This window comes from Carassius carassius, chromosome 36 (assembly GCF_963082965.1).
Source record: "Carassius carassius chromosome 36, fCarCar2.1, whole genome shotgun sequence".
Taxonomy (NCBI): domain Eukaryota; kingdom Metazoa; phylum Chordata; class Actinopteri; order Cypriniformes; family Cyprinidae; genus Carassius; species Carassius carassius.
Window position 1 is genome coordinate 13,557,571 of NC_081790.1, and position 18,969 is coordinate 13,576,539.

The 18,969-nt window shown below is 41.0% G+C and overlaps 1 protein-coding gene across 13 annotated transcripts in view; it reads right to left on the bottom strand.

The window, feature by feature from the left end:
• Positions 1 to 18,969, bottom strand: part of LOC132117226 (neural cell adhesion molecule 1-like) — a 239,123-nt gene that overhangs the window by 60,269 nt on the left and 159,885 nt on the right. For all 13 annotated transcript variants that reach the window (XM_059526364.1, XM_059526367.1, XM_059526368.1 and 10 more), the window contains exons 2-8: positions 16,085 to 16,159; positions 15,022 to 15,231; positions 14,175 to 14,318; positions 13,063 to 13,200; positions 12,127 to 12,244; positions 11,122 to 11,282; positions 9,234 to 9,376 (exon numbers count right to left, since the gene is read on the bottom strand). In XM_059526364.1, coding sequence (XP_059382347.1) covers positions 9,234 to 9,376; positions 11,122 to 11,282; positions 12,127 to 12,244; positions 13,063 to 13,200; positions 14,175 to 14,318; positions 15,022 to 15,231; positions 16,085 to 16,159 — 989 coding nt within the window. The remainder of the gene's footprint in view (positions 1 to 9,233; positions 9,377 to 11,121; positions 11,283 to 12,126; positions 12,245 to 13,062; positions 13,201 to 14,174; positions 14,319 to 15,021; positions 15,232 to 16,084; positions 16,160 to 18,969) is intronic.

Below are 18,969 nucleotides of genomic sequence, written 5' to 3' on the forward strand. Positions count from 1 at the left end.
TGCACATAGCCTCTAACACCACAACCAAGTCCAGCGGGGGAATACGGGACCGTACTGGAGGTCTCAGCCTCAGTGCACCGCGGAGGAAACGTGTAACTAGGGGGTGTCTTCCCAGAGACTGACCGTCGAGAAGGGTGTGGTAGGCCGCAATGGCCGCCACGTAGACCTTCAGAGTAGAGTGGGTTAACAATGCAGAGAGCCTAGCCTGTAGAAACTCCAGAACTGTACCAACTGGGCAGTTTGCTGGGTCTAGCTGGCGGTCTCTGCACCATGAAGTGAAAAGCTTCCACTTCAGGGCGTACAGTTTCCTCGTAGAGGGAGCTCTGGATTGGAGTAGGGTCTCCACAACCTCAGTTGAGAGACCAGCTGCTACCAGTTGTGCCCCCTCAGGGGCCACACCCACAGCTTCCACAACTCCGGGCGAGGGTGAATTATCGTGCCCTGCACCTGTGAGAGTAGGTCTGTCCTGATCGGTATCTCCCACGGAGAGCCGTCGAGGAGCGAGATTAGATCTGAGAACCATACTCGGCCCGGCCAGAACGGGGCTACTAATAACAGACGGACCCCTTCCCGGCGTACTCTCGCCAGAACTCCCGGAAGCAGAGCGATAGGGAGGAAAGCGTACAGACGAAGCCTCGGCCAGGTCTGTACCATAGCGTCCAGTCCCAGAGGAGCTGGATGAACTAAAGAGAACCAGAGGGGACATTGTGACGTCTCCTGAGTCGCAAAAAGGTCTACTTGAGCCCTGCCAAACACTCTCCATATCTGATCTACCACCCGTGGGTGAAGTCTCCATTCCCCGGGCCTCGGCCCCTGCCTCGACAGTATGTCTGCTCCCATATTTAACTTCCCAGGAATATATACTGCTCTTAATGAGAGGAGTTTGTTCTGGGACCACAACAGGATCTGGTGCGCCAGCTTGTACAAAGGGCGCGAACGCAGACCGCCCTGGTGGTTGATGTAAGAGACCACTGATGTGTTGTCGGTGCGCACCAACACATGGTGACCTCTCAGGTCTGGGAGGAAGTGCTTCAGTGCACGATAAACTGCTAGCATTTCTAGACAATTGATATGCCACGTTAGATGGCGATCGCTCCACAGACCACGGGCAGGGTGGCCACTCATGACCGCACCCCAGCCGGTGAGGGACGCGTCCGTCGCTAGTGTCACACGGCGACAAGGAGCTCCCAGCACCGGGCCCTGATTCAAGAACCAAGGTTTCTTCCACATGTCTAAGGCATGGAGGCAGCGCTGCGTGACCTTGATAGTGCGAAGTGGATTGCCCCTCGGGGAAAATCCCTTGGTCTTGAGCCACCACTGTAGGGGTCTCATGTACAGCAGGCCAAGAGGTATCACGTTGGACGCAGCTGCCATCAGACCCAACAATCTCTGAAATTGTTTGACAGTGAGTGACTGGCCTTCTCTGACTCTCTTGACTGAGATGAGGATCGACTCGATACGAGCAGGGGACAATCGTGCCTGCATCGCGGTCGAATCCCATACTACGCCTAGATAGGTGGTTCTCTGAACCGGAGAAAGTACACTCTTCTTGGCGTTCAGTCTCAAACCCAGCTCCCCCATATGTCAATCCCCAATCTGCTCTGACTGAGCTAAAATCAACCAATCGTCGATATAATTGAGAATGCGGATGCCCTGCATGCGCAGGGGGGCCAGAGCCGCATCTACACACTTTGTGAACATGCGGGGTGAGAGTGCGAGGCCAAAGGGAAGTACTCGATATTGGTAGGCTTCGCCCCCGAAAGCGAACCTCAGAAACTTCCTGTGTTGAGGAAGGATGGAGATATGAAAATATGCGTCTTTGAGATCTATCGTGACAAACCAGTCCTTGGACCTGATCTGAGCTACAACATGCTTGATTGTGAGCATTCTGAACTTCAGTCTCATAACTGAACGATTTAAGACCCTCAAGTCTATAATCGGACGCAGCCCCCCATCCTTCTTTGGAACTATGAAATACCGGCTGTAAAATCCGGACTCCCTGTCCTGAGGAGGGACCCCCTCGATGGCCCCCTTCTATAATAGGGTTTTCACTTCCTGTTCCATAACCAGACCCTGCCTGGGGCCCACTATCGTGTGAACGACCCCGTTGAATATAGGCGGCACGGAGCCGAACTGAATGCGGTAGCCTTTTTCTACTATATGCAGGACCCAACGAGATACATTTGGCAGCAGTTTCCACGCTGCTAAATAATCTACTAAGGGAATCAGTCTCTCGAGACTGACCTCTGGTGTAAGAGACCCCCGCAGGGGCGGCGAGCGTCCCAGCCCCGCTACGCGCATGGGCGGAGGATACTGAGAACGATGCTCGCCCGGGGCCGCTGCGCCCTGGAGCACTGGCAGGGTTGGCAGAACGACCCCTAGAGGGCACTGAGGTGGGACGGGCACCGTGGACTGCGGTGTGTACCGTTCTACCCCAGCGGAGGCTGCCCTCTGAAACCCCGGGCCATTGGCGTCAGGGTTTCTTGGCCGAGAACTTCTTAGCTTAGATAACCGCCCTTAAATCTAATTTGGGCTTAGAAGACCTCGGCCTAGAGTTTCTGGGCCTCGCGGTGTGAGGAGCTAGGGTGCGGCTGGGGCATCTCCTTCCCAGATGCCCCGAGGGAGCGACGAGGGAGGAACTTATGGAACGCCACCGCCTGTTTGCGGGCCTCCTGGAACCTGTCGACGACAGAATTAACTGCGTCGCCGAACAGGCCAGTCGGCTGGATCGGGGCGTCCATGAGGCAGACCCTGTCCCGTTCTTTCATATCGGACAGGGTCAACCATAAGTGCCTCTCCGCGGCCACCATAGCTGCCATGGACCGCCCAATCGCTCGGGCGGTCTCCTTGGTGGCGCGGAGGGAGAGATCAGCGGTCCTTCTTAACTCAGAAATATCATGGGACTTGATCTCCTCTCCCTCGTCCAGCTCCTTAAGCAGGTCGGCCTGGTACGCCTGTAACACCGCCATGGTGTGCAGACACGCACCAGCCTGACCTGCAGCCGCATACCCTTTGCCCACCAAAGCCGAAGATGTTCTTAGTGGCTTTGAGGGCAATGCCGGGGCCTTCAGAGACGATGCCGCGCCAGGGGACAGATAGCTCGCAAGCGTCTGTTCCACCCGGGGCATCGCTCTATAACCGTGCTCTCCCATCCCCACTACATTTCCGTAGTAATCAGACGAGGGGATGTAGAGGCGGGCCGAGAATGGACGTTTCCACGACCTGGCGATCTCATCATGCAGGTCGGGAAAGAATGGAAGGCCCCGGCTGGGAGGTGGCTGACTCGCGCGCAGGAAGCGTTCATCCAGCTTGCTTCTCTGCGGTTCGGTAGACTTTTCGGCGGGCCAATCGATACTTAATTTGGCCACCGCGCGAGTAACCACCTCTAAGAGCTCCTCATACTGTAGCGAGGGGGGTGGCGAATCCCTATCGAGCGACTCCACATCGACCTCCTCGGAGGAAGAGAGGCGGAGCGTCGATCCCTCACCCTGAGTGGAAGGAACCGCTGTGCGTGCTTCCGACTCTAGGGATTGGGTGCCGGATCTGGCAGAAGTGGAAGGAGATAGGGACTGGCCCGTCTCCATTCCCTCTACCAGATCGACTTGCGAACCCCACGAGTGCAGCCGCCGTTCTGCCTCGGCAGAAGCGGGACCAGCACCGCGGGGAACGCTGGCGAAGGCCCCCTCCTCGAAGAGGGCCCTCCGGGAACGAGGCAGCCGCACCGACATTCGCTCACAGTGCGGGCAGTCGGCCCCCTCGAGAGCCCAGGCAAACCACGCACAGGTTGTGTGTATCCCCACCCGTTATATATCTCGGGCAGGGAGGAACACACAGCCTATAACGCGATTTGGAATCGCCATCTGAGTGCTTAACTTTCGCCTTGCTTTTTGGCATGTCTAGGAGCTCTTTTAACTGGACAGACAACAGTAAATAAGACTCACAAGACGGACAAATGACATTCACACACAGAGCGCTTGCTGAAAGACGCGAAGCTGACGCCAGCTGCGTGGCACGTGCTTTTATAGCTTCCTGGTCGCTTACATCACCACGTCGGTGACGTCACGCCCTTCCATTGGACTGATTACACACGATATTCAGAGTCGCGTACGCTGAACGCGTTCCCCAAAGCGCTTCGACACAGCTCGAGTTCCTGAAGAGGAACCATGGATTCATTTTTGATGATGGCTTAAAATTTGATCGTCAAATTAATTCAGCTGTCAAAGCTTTCTTTTTTCAGCTGCGTTTGCTATCTAAAGCTACTGTAAGCCTTTTCTGTCTTTTAAAGATTTTGAAAAAGGAATTCATACTGGTCTACTGTAACTCACTTTATTTTGGCATTAGTCAGACACCTTTATGCCATTTAAAGCTTGTTCAAAATACTGCAGCTCGATTCTTGAGTGGGGTTAAAAAGAGGGAGCATATTACTCCTATTTTATGCTCACTACATTGGTTGCCTGTTTGTTTTAGAGTGGATTTTAAAACTTTAAAAGTTTATAAATCTCTAAATGGTTTGGCCCCTACTTATCTCTGTGAGTTATTGACTGAGTATTAATACACTAGATCCCTTCAAGTCTTCCAACCAGGATCTATTGTTTATCCCTAAGTCGAAGTTTTAGTGCAGGGGAGATCGTGCTTTCTGTATTGCTGCCCCGGGTTTTGGAACGCATTGCCACTATCCATTAGACATGCTTCTTCTCTTAATATTTTTAAGTCCAAGCTAAAGACATTTCTATTTTCTAAACTGTATTGCTGATGGGATATTTGTATGATTTTATAACTGTTTCTGTTTGTTTATTGTGTGTTTTTCTGTTTTTGATGACTTACAGGAAAGCACTTTGGTCGACGGAAGTTGTAATTAATTGTGCTTTATAAATAAATTGTCATTGTCATAATGCTTTTGCTTGGAGAGTTCAAGGGAGATCAGTTTGTTCCAGTCCGGTTCAGAAACTGCTCACTTGGTAGTCACAGGTCTCTGCCTTCTCTGAGGTTTTTGTGCATTTCTGACTTATTCAGACGTTGGAAATTTGTGGTTGGGAATACAGAATACGTACGAGGGACAGAATTTAAGGAGACTTTAGAAAAGCTCTTGACTCATCATATCCGTTTTAATATGCCAGCTCACCCACTAAAATCCCTGGTTTGATTACAGACTGTTGAAGCCTCATGTTATTTGCCTATCCACATTTCTTTTTAGATATATAAAAAACATAATGGAAATTATTTTACACCGCTGGAGTTCCTGCTATAATAGCTGTTCTGGCCACACTTTACATGACCTAGAAATAACCACAGACCATTGTTACTATTAAATACCATGCACTTCATTTAATGGCAGCAGTGATGAGGCCCCATTGACTTAAGGTATGCCTCATTACAACCTGCCAGCTCTTTTCACTTAAGGCAGTCCTCGGACAACCATCGAAAGATACTTACACATATACTTATAGTCTGAATTCTTGATTCTGATTGGCTGGAATCCTTGAATGTACAGGTCATTCCAGTAAGTGAAGACACAGAAACATAAAGAAGCACAAAAATCTGTTGTCATTGCTGTACTGTAACTTAATCAATAAAATAGCATCGCTACTAAAAAGCTGCATTATATTTTTTAGCAAATGTATTTGTCTTTTTTTTTCTTTTTAGTTTTAAAGGTCCCCTTCTCCGTGATTCCATGTTTTAAACTTTAGTTAGTGTGTAATGTTCTTGTTAGAGTATAAATAATATCTGTACAATTCTAAAGCTCAAAGTTCAATGCCAAGCGAGATATTTTATTTAACAGAATTTGCCTACAAAAAACGACCCGTTTGGACTACATCCCTCTAGTTCCTGCAGTAATGACGTCACTAAAACAGTTTTTTGACTAACCTCCACCCACATGAATTCACAAAAAGGGGGGCGTGATCTTGTTGCGCTCAGACGGAGAAGAGAAAGAGCTGCGTTTGTGTTTGTCGCCATGTCGTTGAAACGATTTTCATCTCGGAGTCCAAACATCTTTGTTTGGTCTTCCCAGGGACGCTGTACTTGGAGATTAATGGTTACAATTTATGTTTAACTCGGTTCCCGAAAATTATAATCCACATGTAAAACTATGTGCAGCACATTTTGCTGAGGACAGATTCCTCAATCTCAATCAGTTTAATGCCGGATTCGCACAAAGAGTATTCTTGAAAGATGGAGCAGTTCCCTCTTTGTCTGGAGAAGGCTTTGTTTATGGACCACAACGGTAAGTGTATTTTATTATTTAAGTTGGTGCGTTTAAAAGTTTCTGTAACTTAATACACAAAGGGCAACGCTGTTTAGCTTTGTTAACTAGATGTTCGGGCTGTGCAAAAAAACGAATGCGATTTTCATGTGCATCTCGTCAGTAAAAACGCTCCTGTGATTATAAGTACATCTCCAGAACGTGTGTTCTAGCCCAATCGCGTTTACAGGAGGGGCGCGTGCTCTAAGCTGGTGTCGAATCACAACACAGGAACCGCTGGCACAATCAGAACTCGTTACGTATTTCTGAAGGAGGGACTTTATAGAACAAGGAAGTTATCAGCACGTTTTTATGACAGTGAAAACAGCGGTATACAGATAGGTGAATTGTGTGAAAAATACTGTTTTTTCACACGCGAAACATGAACACGTTATATTGCACACTGTAAACACAATCAAAGCTTCAAAAAAGCGCGAAAAACGGGACCTTTAAAATTTTCTTCAGTCACTCATGGTTCATTTTGGAACCTGTGTATAAGCTGTAATATTTTACAGGATTTTTTCTGATGTAAGCTGCTTCGCTATTACCTAATCAACACTGATTTTGTTGTTGACACTTTTAATCATTGTGAAACATGAAAATGAACATGAGGAAAATGAAGAAGGTGAACATAAAAGCATCAGTACATCCCGTAGAGGTGATGAGATGATGTGAGAGATAAGTGCAGATCAACAATATTAGTGCTAATGAACTCCTACAACGCTGCAGGAAGATGGACTGGAGTCATATTTATTACTTGTGGATTATTGTGATGATTTTATCAGCAGTTTTGACTCACTTATAATAACTAATATTCACATTAGAAGCTTATGAGACAAGTCGTAGTTAATGGTTTGTTAATAGTGAGATTCGGACCTTAAAATATAGTGTGACCAAACATAAGATTGGCCTCTCTGTATTAAGTGTATCTGGTTGTTTAAATCCAGTTCTAGGTCTATATCCTAACAGCAAAATGAACAAAATCATTTAATCTAACACTGTTTACAACTAGATTATGCTTTTAAGTGGGCTTACATTAATGGAACAAGCAACTTTTAGCTTTTTTTCCCCAAGTAATCCCTTTTTTCACCACGATACAATAAGTGCAGGAAGAGAATTCAAGAGTCAGACATCAATTCAGAGCAGCATGAATATCCAAGACTGTGATCATTCTTAACAAAGCATATCCGTCTGTCATTCTGAGCTGAGAACCAACGATAAAAATGATCATAAACGAAGAAATCTTTCACTGTACAGCTGGAAATACGTTTTTTTCCCTTTGACAGCTATGAATACAGGCTTGACTAGCCAGAGATAATACAATGCAAACACGGGGAAGGATCCAATCTGGTAGGGTATTGTCACGCAAATATCATCTTCATAGCAAGCCAGATGTACAAGTAAACATATGGTGCTTTTTCACAGCCCACCTACACAACATAGCCCCCCAGCAGGAAGAGGGCAAACTGGTCACTTACCAACTGCTGGCATAAAAACAGGGTGACCAGTGGCATATTCTAATAATACATGAGGGTTTTATACAAGGATTAATTCCCATGATGCCTTGGGGATTTGATGCATATAATTAAAGTATTACCAAAAATGATTTGAGGCTTCAGAGACTTGTTAACATGCCTAGACTTCACACCTGCCTACTGAGATCTATGGCAGGCCCAAATCCCCCTAAAAATAAACTTATATTTTCCTAGCTATTCTTTTTTAGGGTTTACCTGAGAGAGGGGAAGAGGAAACAAAGTTTGAAGTGGTTGGGGGCTCCTCATCAGGCTGAAAAGCAGTAAGAGCTTTTAGCAGCTGTCGATGGATTCTGATGGCTGTACTAAGATGAAATATGAATTGAGACTGTTAACTAGGTAGGCGCTTGACTAAATCAGAGAGGTTCAGACTCCAGCAGAGCAGATTGCGAGCTTGCTGCTTAGGAGATATAAAAATACTCACTTTTACTAACTAGCATAGGCCTCCAGCAATCAGGAGAACTCCTTGAAATGTCTATTGTACTCTGATTTTGACTACTTTAGATCAATTGCTGTATTTCTTGATCAGGTAGGTGATTAAATCAGAAAGTATGCATTAATTAAACATAAAAACAAATCTGGTCAATAACAATATCCAAGCACTATCTGTCCTTTAGTGGATCTGACAACACACCTCTTCTGGAAAAGCTCACTAGCCTTTTCATATTAACTTACACGTGATATACTGATTGTTTTTTATGAAAATGTTTAATACTGAAAGCTTTAAATGAAGTAACACTGACAAATGTTTTATGCTTTTGAAAGAAGTCTCACAATTTAATCACAAATACAATTTAAAATATTTATTTTCTATTTAAATATATTTTAAAATGTCATTTATGCATTCAGCAAAGCTGAATTTTCAGCAGTCTTGACAGTTTTGAACGGTAGTGAATATCAATATAGCTAATTACTGAAAATGATATTCATCAGACCTTTTATCGGCTCAGAATCTCTTTTTTAAATCCGACCAAAAATCCACTCTCTCTTTTTAATTGAACATGATAAACGTTTGCTTTGATTTTGAAACAAGCCTCTCATCAGTCATTCCAGTACAGCTTCAATGGCTTACTAGAAACCTTTTGCCAACCATATTTAATTACCAGATATAAATGCACAGTTGATCCAGGTGTTACTTAATAATTCTAAAGGTAAATCAACTGTTTCCCTATCGTTGTTAAAAAAAAGAAGAAGCTGCAGAACAGGTGCAAAATGAATGTTCACAGCATTAGCAACAATAAAAACTAAAGAGGTCGGTTAAACAACACAAAGGACATTCTCTTTTTTTTTTGATTGTAAAATGACTGTAACCAACTTAATAACACGTGGTTATGTTTTATATAGCCATGATAAAAATGATTGTGTACAAATTTCTCACGGTATATCAATCAAACCAGTATATTCCAAAGTTTAGTACTAATGGTTTTGCCCATTGACCCTTGATCCCTCAACCTCAGCACCTGCTCATTCTCGGTGAAGACCCGGCGACCGAAGCTCCAGATGATGTTGGGCGTGGGGTCACCTGTGGCCTCGCAAGTTAGTGTGATCTGCTCCTCCAATTCTGACGCTGTCTGGTTTTCTAGAAATGTGATCTTGGGTTGTACTGTTGACACATAAACACACAAGTACTCAAAAAACAGCCTACAAACACTCCTCTGAGAAATGAAATAATGATTTTCCTCTATGCAATTACTGAGCCTTTACAGTGGTCGAAAAACCAAAACCGTGCTCTTAAGTTGATGAGATGAGAGTGCCTCACTGCCTGGGTGCATTCAATATTTAATCAACACATTGTTATATTTTATAATTCAAAAGAGGAACTTTGTTTAATGGATGAAATGGAGTAGTACTTTGATTCACTTTTATTTGCCTTGCCTCGGCGACAAACATTTAAAATATTCATGCAAACTTAATAACAATGATAAAGAACAAAAGCATAGAATGGCACTGACACAGCAGCTCTCAGGATAAATTGTGTATTTAAACTATAAACTAGGAACCAACGCTTTTTGTGTTCTCGTTACTTTTCCCATGCTCTCTTACCAATAGTGACAGTTACTCTTTAGGAGTATTCACATTTGTTCTTATAAAAAAGAACAATTTAGATCACTTTCATTTGATCAAAAATTAAGAAAAGCTATGTTCTCTTTAGCCCAATATGAATGGAAATTATTTCTCATAGGGATGTAAGCTACATGTATTTTCAGCATTTAAAGGGGTTAGTCAGTGGAATCCCCAGATGAATTACCTACTGTTTTTTGACAAACTCCAAAGTCGTGTAGTAATTTAATAGGTGTCTGAGTTTACAAGGCAAAACTATTAAAAATTCACAATTTAAATCCTTTTTGACCACTGCCGAATACCGTATGGTAACTGTTGCACTTTGCTGTAATTTGCATGCATATTTATTGCTGAGATCCTGGAAAGTATTTACAAGAACAATATTTCAGAACTGCTCCACCACAGCGAGTGCAGCTGTTAAGAACAAACAGGCGAAAGAGAAGAAAAGCATGTAAATATTTGAAATTGGTCATTATTGTGCAACAGGTGTGCAGTATAATTTCAAAATATGTATTATATACAATTATATGGATTATATTTAGAGTATAGTTAGATAGAACTATATATCATGTCTATTTTCTTGTTTTTAAACAGGAGATTTTTATTAATAAAATAATAAATAGGATAATAAAATATGCTTGGAATGATACAAATACATTTTACATAATAATATTTACAAAAATACATTTTACACAATAATACGAATACATTTGTAAATAAAACATTTGATTCAATAAAATGCAGGATGTATCATGGGGCTGTACTGTAAGTGTAATAAATCACCATTCGAGGTGTCATATAAATGTATTTTTACAGACGTCCACATAAGAAACAATTTCTGTTTGGCTTTTGTATTTACATTATTCCCGAAAAATGAAAGATTTTCCTCTTTAGTCGTGATAGGGTCATAGCCCCCCTCTCATTTATATATTTCATTATATATTTCATTTACTTTTTTTGGTAAACAATTTTATATCTGTTTTTGTTGTTGTTATTTAGGAATACAAATTAGAGTCGAGTGAATGAGTTCACCACGAGCCCTTTGCATGCAGAGTTTAGGAGATGACATAATGGACGACACGACTTTGAAACAAGCAGTGCGTGGAGTTCATACTCATTTAATAAAATTGCAACATTTCACGGCTTAATAATCGCACAAGGCAATAACACGATTTTGATTTTAAGCTGATAAATTGTATGGTCCTCATGGAAAGGCCATTTTCCTGGTAACTCGTATGTAAACACTTGTTTTCAGTTCAGCTCCAGTGACAGAATTCTTCAGCTTACCAAACACATTGAGTGAGACTTCCTTGCTCCTCTCTCCGGCCTTATTTCTAGCGATGCACTGGTAATCTCCGTCATCAAGCTTAGTGACGTCCTTGATGGTCAACTCCGACCCATCTTCATTCAGACTGTACTTGCCATCTGATTCCAGCACGATATTACCTCTGCGGGGCAGATAGAGAGTGAGAGACAGAACGCAAGAAATTATAGGTTTACTGTTTGGCCTTGGAGCTGTTACTTGCTCGGCAAAGTCATGAATACATGATGCCTCATCTCCACATACACCAGACAATACAGAGAGAAAGTGTGCCTGCCCATGAAATGGATTCTTCATCCTGCAGTGCACAGCTTCTCATGATGCTGATGGTCTAGGAAGAAGCTGGAGAAAAATGAAAGCGGATCTGCTTTGTCATCTTCGGCTTCTTGACGTGTTCCTGTCTCAGAGCCAATATAAAATCTGTAAATAATGTCTGAAGGCCATAAACATCAAGCTGATGGGCTTTTTTATTTGGAAGAATGCTGTGTGCTGTGTTTCCCTGTGACAGTAAATCAGTCATGCAGAGTTTGGATCCAAATACCTGCTCTTTTTGCTTGTAACAGCAGCAATTGAGAGACATTTTCAAATGCCCCCCGAGTGACAGCACTGTCAGTGAAGGAGGGAAATAAATGAGGTTGTGGTGAGCGCTCTTATCCCTTCTTCTCCTGAGGCAACGCGATCTCATCCTCTCATTCGTCTGCCAGTCACGACTTGGTTAAAGAAGTCACTGGAGTTTGAGGTAAAGCCATGCTGAAAGCACGGCTAACTGCAGCTGAAAGGGTGAAACAGCGCCTCTGCCATTCACAGCACTTTTAGTTTACAAGCTTCAATAACTCTGATCCCTCTCCTTCCCTGGATTCGGGGAAAAGCTTAGCACTCCCCACAGAGATTTGGCTGAACTTTTTCGGTGCTGTTTTGGCACAGACAGATAAAGGGCTGCTAAAAAAGAGCGGGTAATGAATGACACGTACCGTGCCCACGTGACGGTGGGTTCTGGGTAGCCATCTGCGTAACAGGCCAGCGTCACGGACTGTTTGATGTCTGCAGTGGCATTGAGTTCAGTGTAGCGGGTCCTGATACTTGGCAGAACTGGGAGAAGAAGAGAAAGAAGAACATTGATTCTTTAGGAGACAGGCGACCCAAAAATGACAGAACAACTCTTTCTTATTTCGTTCCGAAATCTGTATGCTATTATTTTATTCTGTGGAACTCATTTTCATTTAATGCCAGTTCATAGTAAGCATGCGCTCCATAAAAGAAGCACATAAAAACATTATAAAAGTAGTTTTTGAATCCAGCCATCACTGAATAACATTGCAAAAGTTTGGTCTGTTCCTCGCATAAAGTTATTGAATGTAGTATGAAAAAAAACAAAAAAACGCTTTAAATATTTCTGAAACATTCTTCTTTCAAGTTCCCTAGACAAAATAACAACATAAGGGTTTGGAAAGACTTTAATAATTACAGAATATTCTTTTTGAGAGAAAATATTTTATTACATACTGTAGCTAAAATACAGGGCCAAACATTTTTTGTTCTCTAGAATTTACATATTGTTTTCTAGTATATCTAAAATTTTCTAAATAATAATAAAATATGTAACAAATCTACATTTATCTACATAAATCTCACCAAAATCTTTGGTTTATGTTTAAAATGTCATTTAAAAAGGTTATATAGGTAAATAAAAAGTTGTATTATTATTTAGTCGAATTAATGAATTAATAACATGCAATTTACCTTGAAAAAAAAAACACTGAATACTTTTTTTTAAATATAATATGCACTGCTTTTAAAGCCAGACTGTTTAATTCTGTAGCGAGACACTGGTGTAAATATGTATAAACTCTCTGCTCCCGTGTCTCTGTGAGGTAACAACACAGGAGGCTCTGAGATTGAGTCCTCACCATTGACAATGACCTTGATGACCCTGAGGTCGATTTCTCCCCGGGCCATGATGCGGCCCTCGCAGGTGTAGTCACCCTCATCTGTCTTTTTGATGCCGCGGATCTGGAGGTGGTTGTTGCTTAAGACCTTGAAACGGACTGTAGTGTGAGATAGAAACCGAGAGAGGGGGGAAAAAAACGAAACCAAAATGAGACAGTAATTACTCTTGAGTAAGATAAGGAGACCATGTTAACGAGCCTCTCATTACATGCTGGGCAGCAAAATGACTCGCTGCACATCTTCTCCTGGTATAAAATCATCTTTATGGGCTTTTCTGCAGTGCGATCGGTATTCAAGACCAACAGTAAAGGTGCATATAATATTTCAACTCCGTGGAGACAGTAAAGCAGTACTGAAATATATTAAAAATTATGAAAAAGGCAAATTCAGCTAGATAAAGCACAGCTTTCCAGCTGTGTTGGTAATGCAGTGCTTGCTTACTACTTAGTGCACACTACACAGTGTGGATACTGCCTACTTAAAAAAAAAAAAAGGAATCCTGCAGCAATAATAAGAGTAGTATGTAACATTGACAGAGTGTTTTGTGTTGTGCTTCATCCGAACTCATCCAAAAAGAGCACAGAACAGGTTAACGAGAGAAATGTGGAAAATGTGTTATTTACATAGAGCAGTATGGTTTTCAAGCTTCGCTACAATTAGTGGTTTTGCAGTGAAAATTTCATCTAGCAGCAGCCTTTGAGTTCACGTCTCACAGCAGAGAGCTGCGGTCACCGTTTCTTCCAGCGGTCTCTGAGGGAGGAGCCCTCTGAGGTTAAAACAGTTTCATCCAAATGAGGCTTGAACTGACAAACAAAAACAGTGCAGATGAAAACAGCATGAAACTTTGAGTTCTCACAATAAAATGTCAGGTCCTTATTGTAGCTGTTTACATAGGCACTGCACAAGAGAGCTTACTAACTGAAAGAGGGGATGATTTTGACAGGAAATATGGGAGAAAAGTATGGGAGATATTTGAAAATAAGAGAAGATATGTAGAACAGAAATAAGAGTGTGGCATAGAGGGAATAAAAGAAAATGACAGACTGAAAGAGATCTGGTTGTGGTATTGTACCATCAGTCTCAGGCTGGATTCTGGTCTTTTTAAACTTCCAGATGATTGTTGGGGGCGGCGAGCTGATGACGTCACAGACGATGTCAGCCTCATCGCCCTCGTTGAACTCTTGAGGCGTTGGAGCATTTTGGAAAGTGAGTTTCTCTGAAAAAGACATTTGAAATGCACGTCAGTTGTACCACTGCTGCAAAAAATCCTTTTCTTAATCTGCATTTTGGTCTGCTATTCCAGTAAACGTGTGAGAAGCAATGTTGCACAAGATATTAAGGGATGATTTGAAAAAAGAAAATATGTAAACACACTAAAATGAATATATTTCTGAGAAAGATTTAAGAAATTCCCCCATTGGTAAACAGTTTATTTCTGGTTTGAATAATAAACTTCAAGATCTGAAATATGTTTTTTTTTTTTTTTTTTAGAAAGTATCCTTGAAAAAAGTGGCATGCTGGTCAGCATTTATATATATATATATATATATATATATATATATATATATATACATATATATATATATACACCCACACACACATAAATAAATAAATAAATAAATATATATATATATATATATATATATATATATATATATATATATATATATATATATATATATATATATATAAAGTGTATTCCATTAACAACTGTCATGACATGCATGGTTGATGTTTAAAACTGATGTGTATCAACTTTATGCTTTCATTATTAGTGTACAGTTGTTTTGTTATTAAATGTTGTGGTAACTGTCAGATGATTTATTGTGCTTGGGGGTTACTGTTGGGTCCAGTATAATTTGATTCCTCATTTCTAATGATTTCTAAATAAGCTCTTAAAAGGACATTTTTTTACTTACGGAATATTTTTACGATGACAGTGCCCTCAGATTCCTCATCGCCGCTTTTCGCCACACACTTGTACATGCCTGCATGGTCGACGTTGGCATTGTAGATTGTGAGTGTCGACGAGGACTCATCATTCTTGCTGATGCTGATGTCTGGTCTGCCTGGCTGGAGCTTCTCCCCACTGGGTGCAAACCAGTCTATTTCCTTAGCATCTCCAGTAACTGACAGACAGACAGACAGATAGATGTGACAGACCATCAGCTCAGCAGAACATAACAAATATAACAAAACATAGCAATACACATTTCCTAAAACAGATTTTTATCTACTAAATCACTTTCATATATTTTTTACATTGATTTGAATTTTTGATCGATTTTGACATGAGTTTATTATGAATGTAACATTTACATGTATGATTGAATCACATACTGTAATTAGAGGTGATTCACTGAATCGGAATTTTGAATCTGTTCACTGACACAGTTTGAACGGATTCAGGGAAAATGAATCAAACTCAACAATTCTCTTATAATTCTCTAATATGTCTGCAGCAAAGATATTCATAATATATTCAAAGTGTTTGATGTTTTCTTCAGTGCTACTCAGGGACACATTCAAGGTGGTTAATGTGCAATAAAATATATTCACACATTAAAAAAAAAAAAGTAAAAAAAAAAAGTCTCTGAATATAGTCAGATTTCCTTTCCTCACTATGTGATGACTCCTCTAAATATTTCAGGTGTTCTTCATTTATAATACAAGCTGTTTTTGCTTTTCACCCACCATCATTCTTTAACATTACATTTAACTCCTCTGGATCAAAAATCAAGGACTAAACTTCACACACTGAATTTCCTGAAAAAGTTCAGGCAGGTCAATGAATTTACTGGCTGTAAATAAGCACATCAAAGCTTTAGTCAACCTTGCCCTCCCATCAGAATGAAAGGGCTTGTTTAAATGCAATGAACATTGGTGACAGCAGGACTGAAATCAAAAGCACTTCGTGAAGGTTAAATGACATGACCCCCCTATCCCAAAATTTGTTTCATCACAGGAGGGTCATCTTCCTACCTTCACACAAAAAGAATTTGGACTCTCCCACGCTGACCTCTCCCTGGGACGGAGTGATTTCCACTTGCAAGGCAGCTGGAAAAGAGAGGGACAGAGAAAAATCCATATTTCAGAAATAACCTATATTGATACAATACACAAATCAAACAAGGGAAGTGCAAAACTATGCGTTTTCAAAATCTACTTGTTAGTTGATTGGCTGAATGATTGATCAAAAATCAATTGTTATAATTTCCTTTATGTGTTTCTGGAGAAGTTTTCCATTTCTATCTGTGGAATGTATAGATGTAAATTCAAAAATGCATTACATTTACAAGTGTCTTAAAAAAAGAAATAGTAGCCTACAATATCTATAAATAATATCTAGCTGATGCAAAATTTTAAAGGAGAAACTGAAAAATGTACTAATGAATATAAATAATGAATATAAAGTGCAGAAGAACAGCATTTACTTGAAATATAAACATTTTGTACCACTATATATGTATTTTCTGTCACTTTTAAACTAGATCAACTAGATCCTAGTGAACTGGCAAATTATAGGCCCCTTTCAAATCTTCCATTTATGTCTAAAATTTTAGAAAAAGTTGTGTCTGCTCAATTGAGCTCCTTCCTGCAAAAAAAAGAGATCTGTGTGAAGAATTTTAGGCCCCACCATGGCACAGAAACTGCACTTGTTAAAATGACAAATGACTTGCTTCTTGCGTCAGATCAAGGCTGCATCTCATTGCTAGTTTAACTTGATCTTAATGCTGCGTTCGACACCACAGATCATCACATACTCATAGATCGGTTACAAAACTATACAGGTATTCAAGGCCAGGCTCTAAGATGGTTTAGATCCTACCTGTCCGATCGCTAACATTTTGTTTATTTAAATGGGGAGTCATCTCATTTATCACCATTACAATATTTTCAATATACATGTTGCCCCTTGGAAATATTATTAGAAAATACGTGATTAGTTCCCACTGTTATGCTGATGATACTCAGCTATATATCTCAACGAGACCAGATGAAACTTCTAAATTATCTAAACTAACAGAGTTTGTTAAAAATGTAAAAGATTGGATGACAAATAAAATTCTCCTATTAAATTCGGATAAGACAGAGATATTAACTATTGGACCAAAAAAGAGTACACAGAATCTAGTAGATTACAGTTTGCAACTAGACGGATGTACTGTTACTTCCTCTACAGTCAAAAATCTGGGTGTTATATTAGAAAAGCAACTTGTCTTTTGAAAACCATATTTCCCATGTTACAAAAACTGCATCCTTCCATCTTACAAACATTGCCAAGCTACGAAACATGTTATCTGTTTCTGATGCAGAAAAGCTACTTCATGCATTCATGACCTCTAGACTGGACTATTGTAATGCACTTCTAGGTTGTTGTCCTGCTTCTTCAATAAACAAGCTACAGGTAGTCCAAAATGCGGCGGCTAGAGTCCTTACCAGGTCAAGAAAATATGATCATATTGCCCCAATTTTACAGTCTCTGCACAGGCTACCTATTAAGTTCCATATCAGTTACAAATTATTATTACTTACCTATAAGGCCCTAAATGGTTTAGCTCCTGCATACCTAACTAGCCTTATACCACGCTACAATCCATCATGCTCCCTAAGGTCACAAAACACTGGACTTTTGGTAGTTTCTAGGATAGCAAAGTCCACTAAAGTAGGAGAGCTTTTTCGCATTTGGCTCCCAAACTCTGGAATAGCCTTCCAGATAATGTTCGGGGTTCAGACACACTTTCTCTGTTTAAATCTAGATTAAAAACACATCTCTTTCACCAAGCATTTGAAAAATGCATCTCATAATTTGTGGCTTCAGTTGTTTCTGATCAAATGCGCATTATTATTCTTTAGCTTGGGTTAAACTAATTAATTTTACTTTGTTGGAACAGCAGCTACGATAATGATGTCTCTATTTGTTTCTCTATTTGTAACTAGGATTTACACAAGCTCCAGTCTGAATCCAGAACACCTGAGAAGAGATGATGCTAACCCTCAGAGGACCCCAGATGATGCTAACCCTGAAACAACACACAGAACTAACAAATATTGCTACTTACTATGCAATCACATAATAATTGCTGTTAATAGTGTTCATCGTCTGGTTGACTACGTCTAATATAAATTTTTCTGAAAATATGCACATAAACTGACAGTCACCACTTATAAGCTGCTACTAAATATCGCAGAAACTTAATTTTCTGTAAAGTTGCTTTGCAGTGATTTGTATCGTCAAAAGCACTATTCAAATACACTTGGATTGAATTGAACTTTTGACTAATTTAATGCATTCTTTCTGAATGAAAGTATTAATTTACCAAACTTTTGAAACAGTAGTGTACATTCACTATCAAAATAGGCCCGGAGATGACATGTTTAAAATCCCCTGATATTTGGTCCATGTCTGTGGGAATCCTCAACTACTGTAATTGGTTATCATCCATCATGACCCATTCTTAAATTATTCCCATACACACAAGTAGGCTACATGTTCCTCCTACACATCCTAACCGAAACATTTTAGCAGAAAGCTTTCTTTGTTGTCTAATTACTAAGGTAGTTTACATAAAATCACAGTGTCTGTCTTAAAGCAAAAAAGAGAAGCATATGCTGTACATCCCCAGTGACTGGGTCTGCCAACCAATTAAAACGCACTCCTGGGAAGGATGTTGTCAGTGGGTGTACGAGGAGCACAAGGCCGTGCATTCGTGGACCTCAAGATAACAACACGTCAATAGCGCTGGCTCTTTTCCAGTTCCGTGTGGCAGGCGGAGATGAGTATTTACAGCGGTACAGAAACGGCTGCGCAGGTTGTTGGCATACAAGAGCAATGTGCAGCAAACCGTTGCCATGGTAACCCCAAG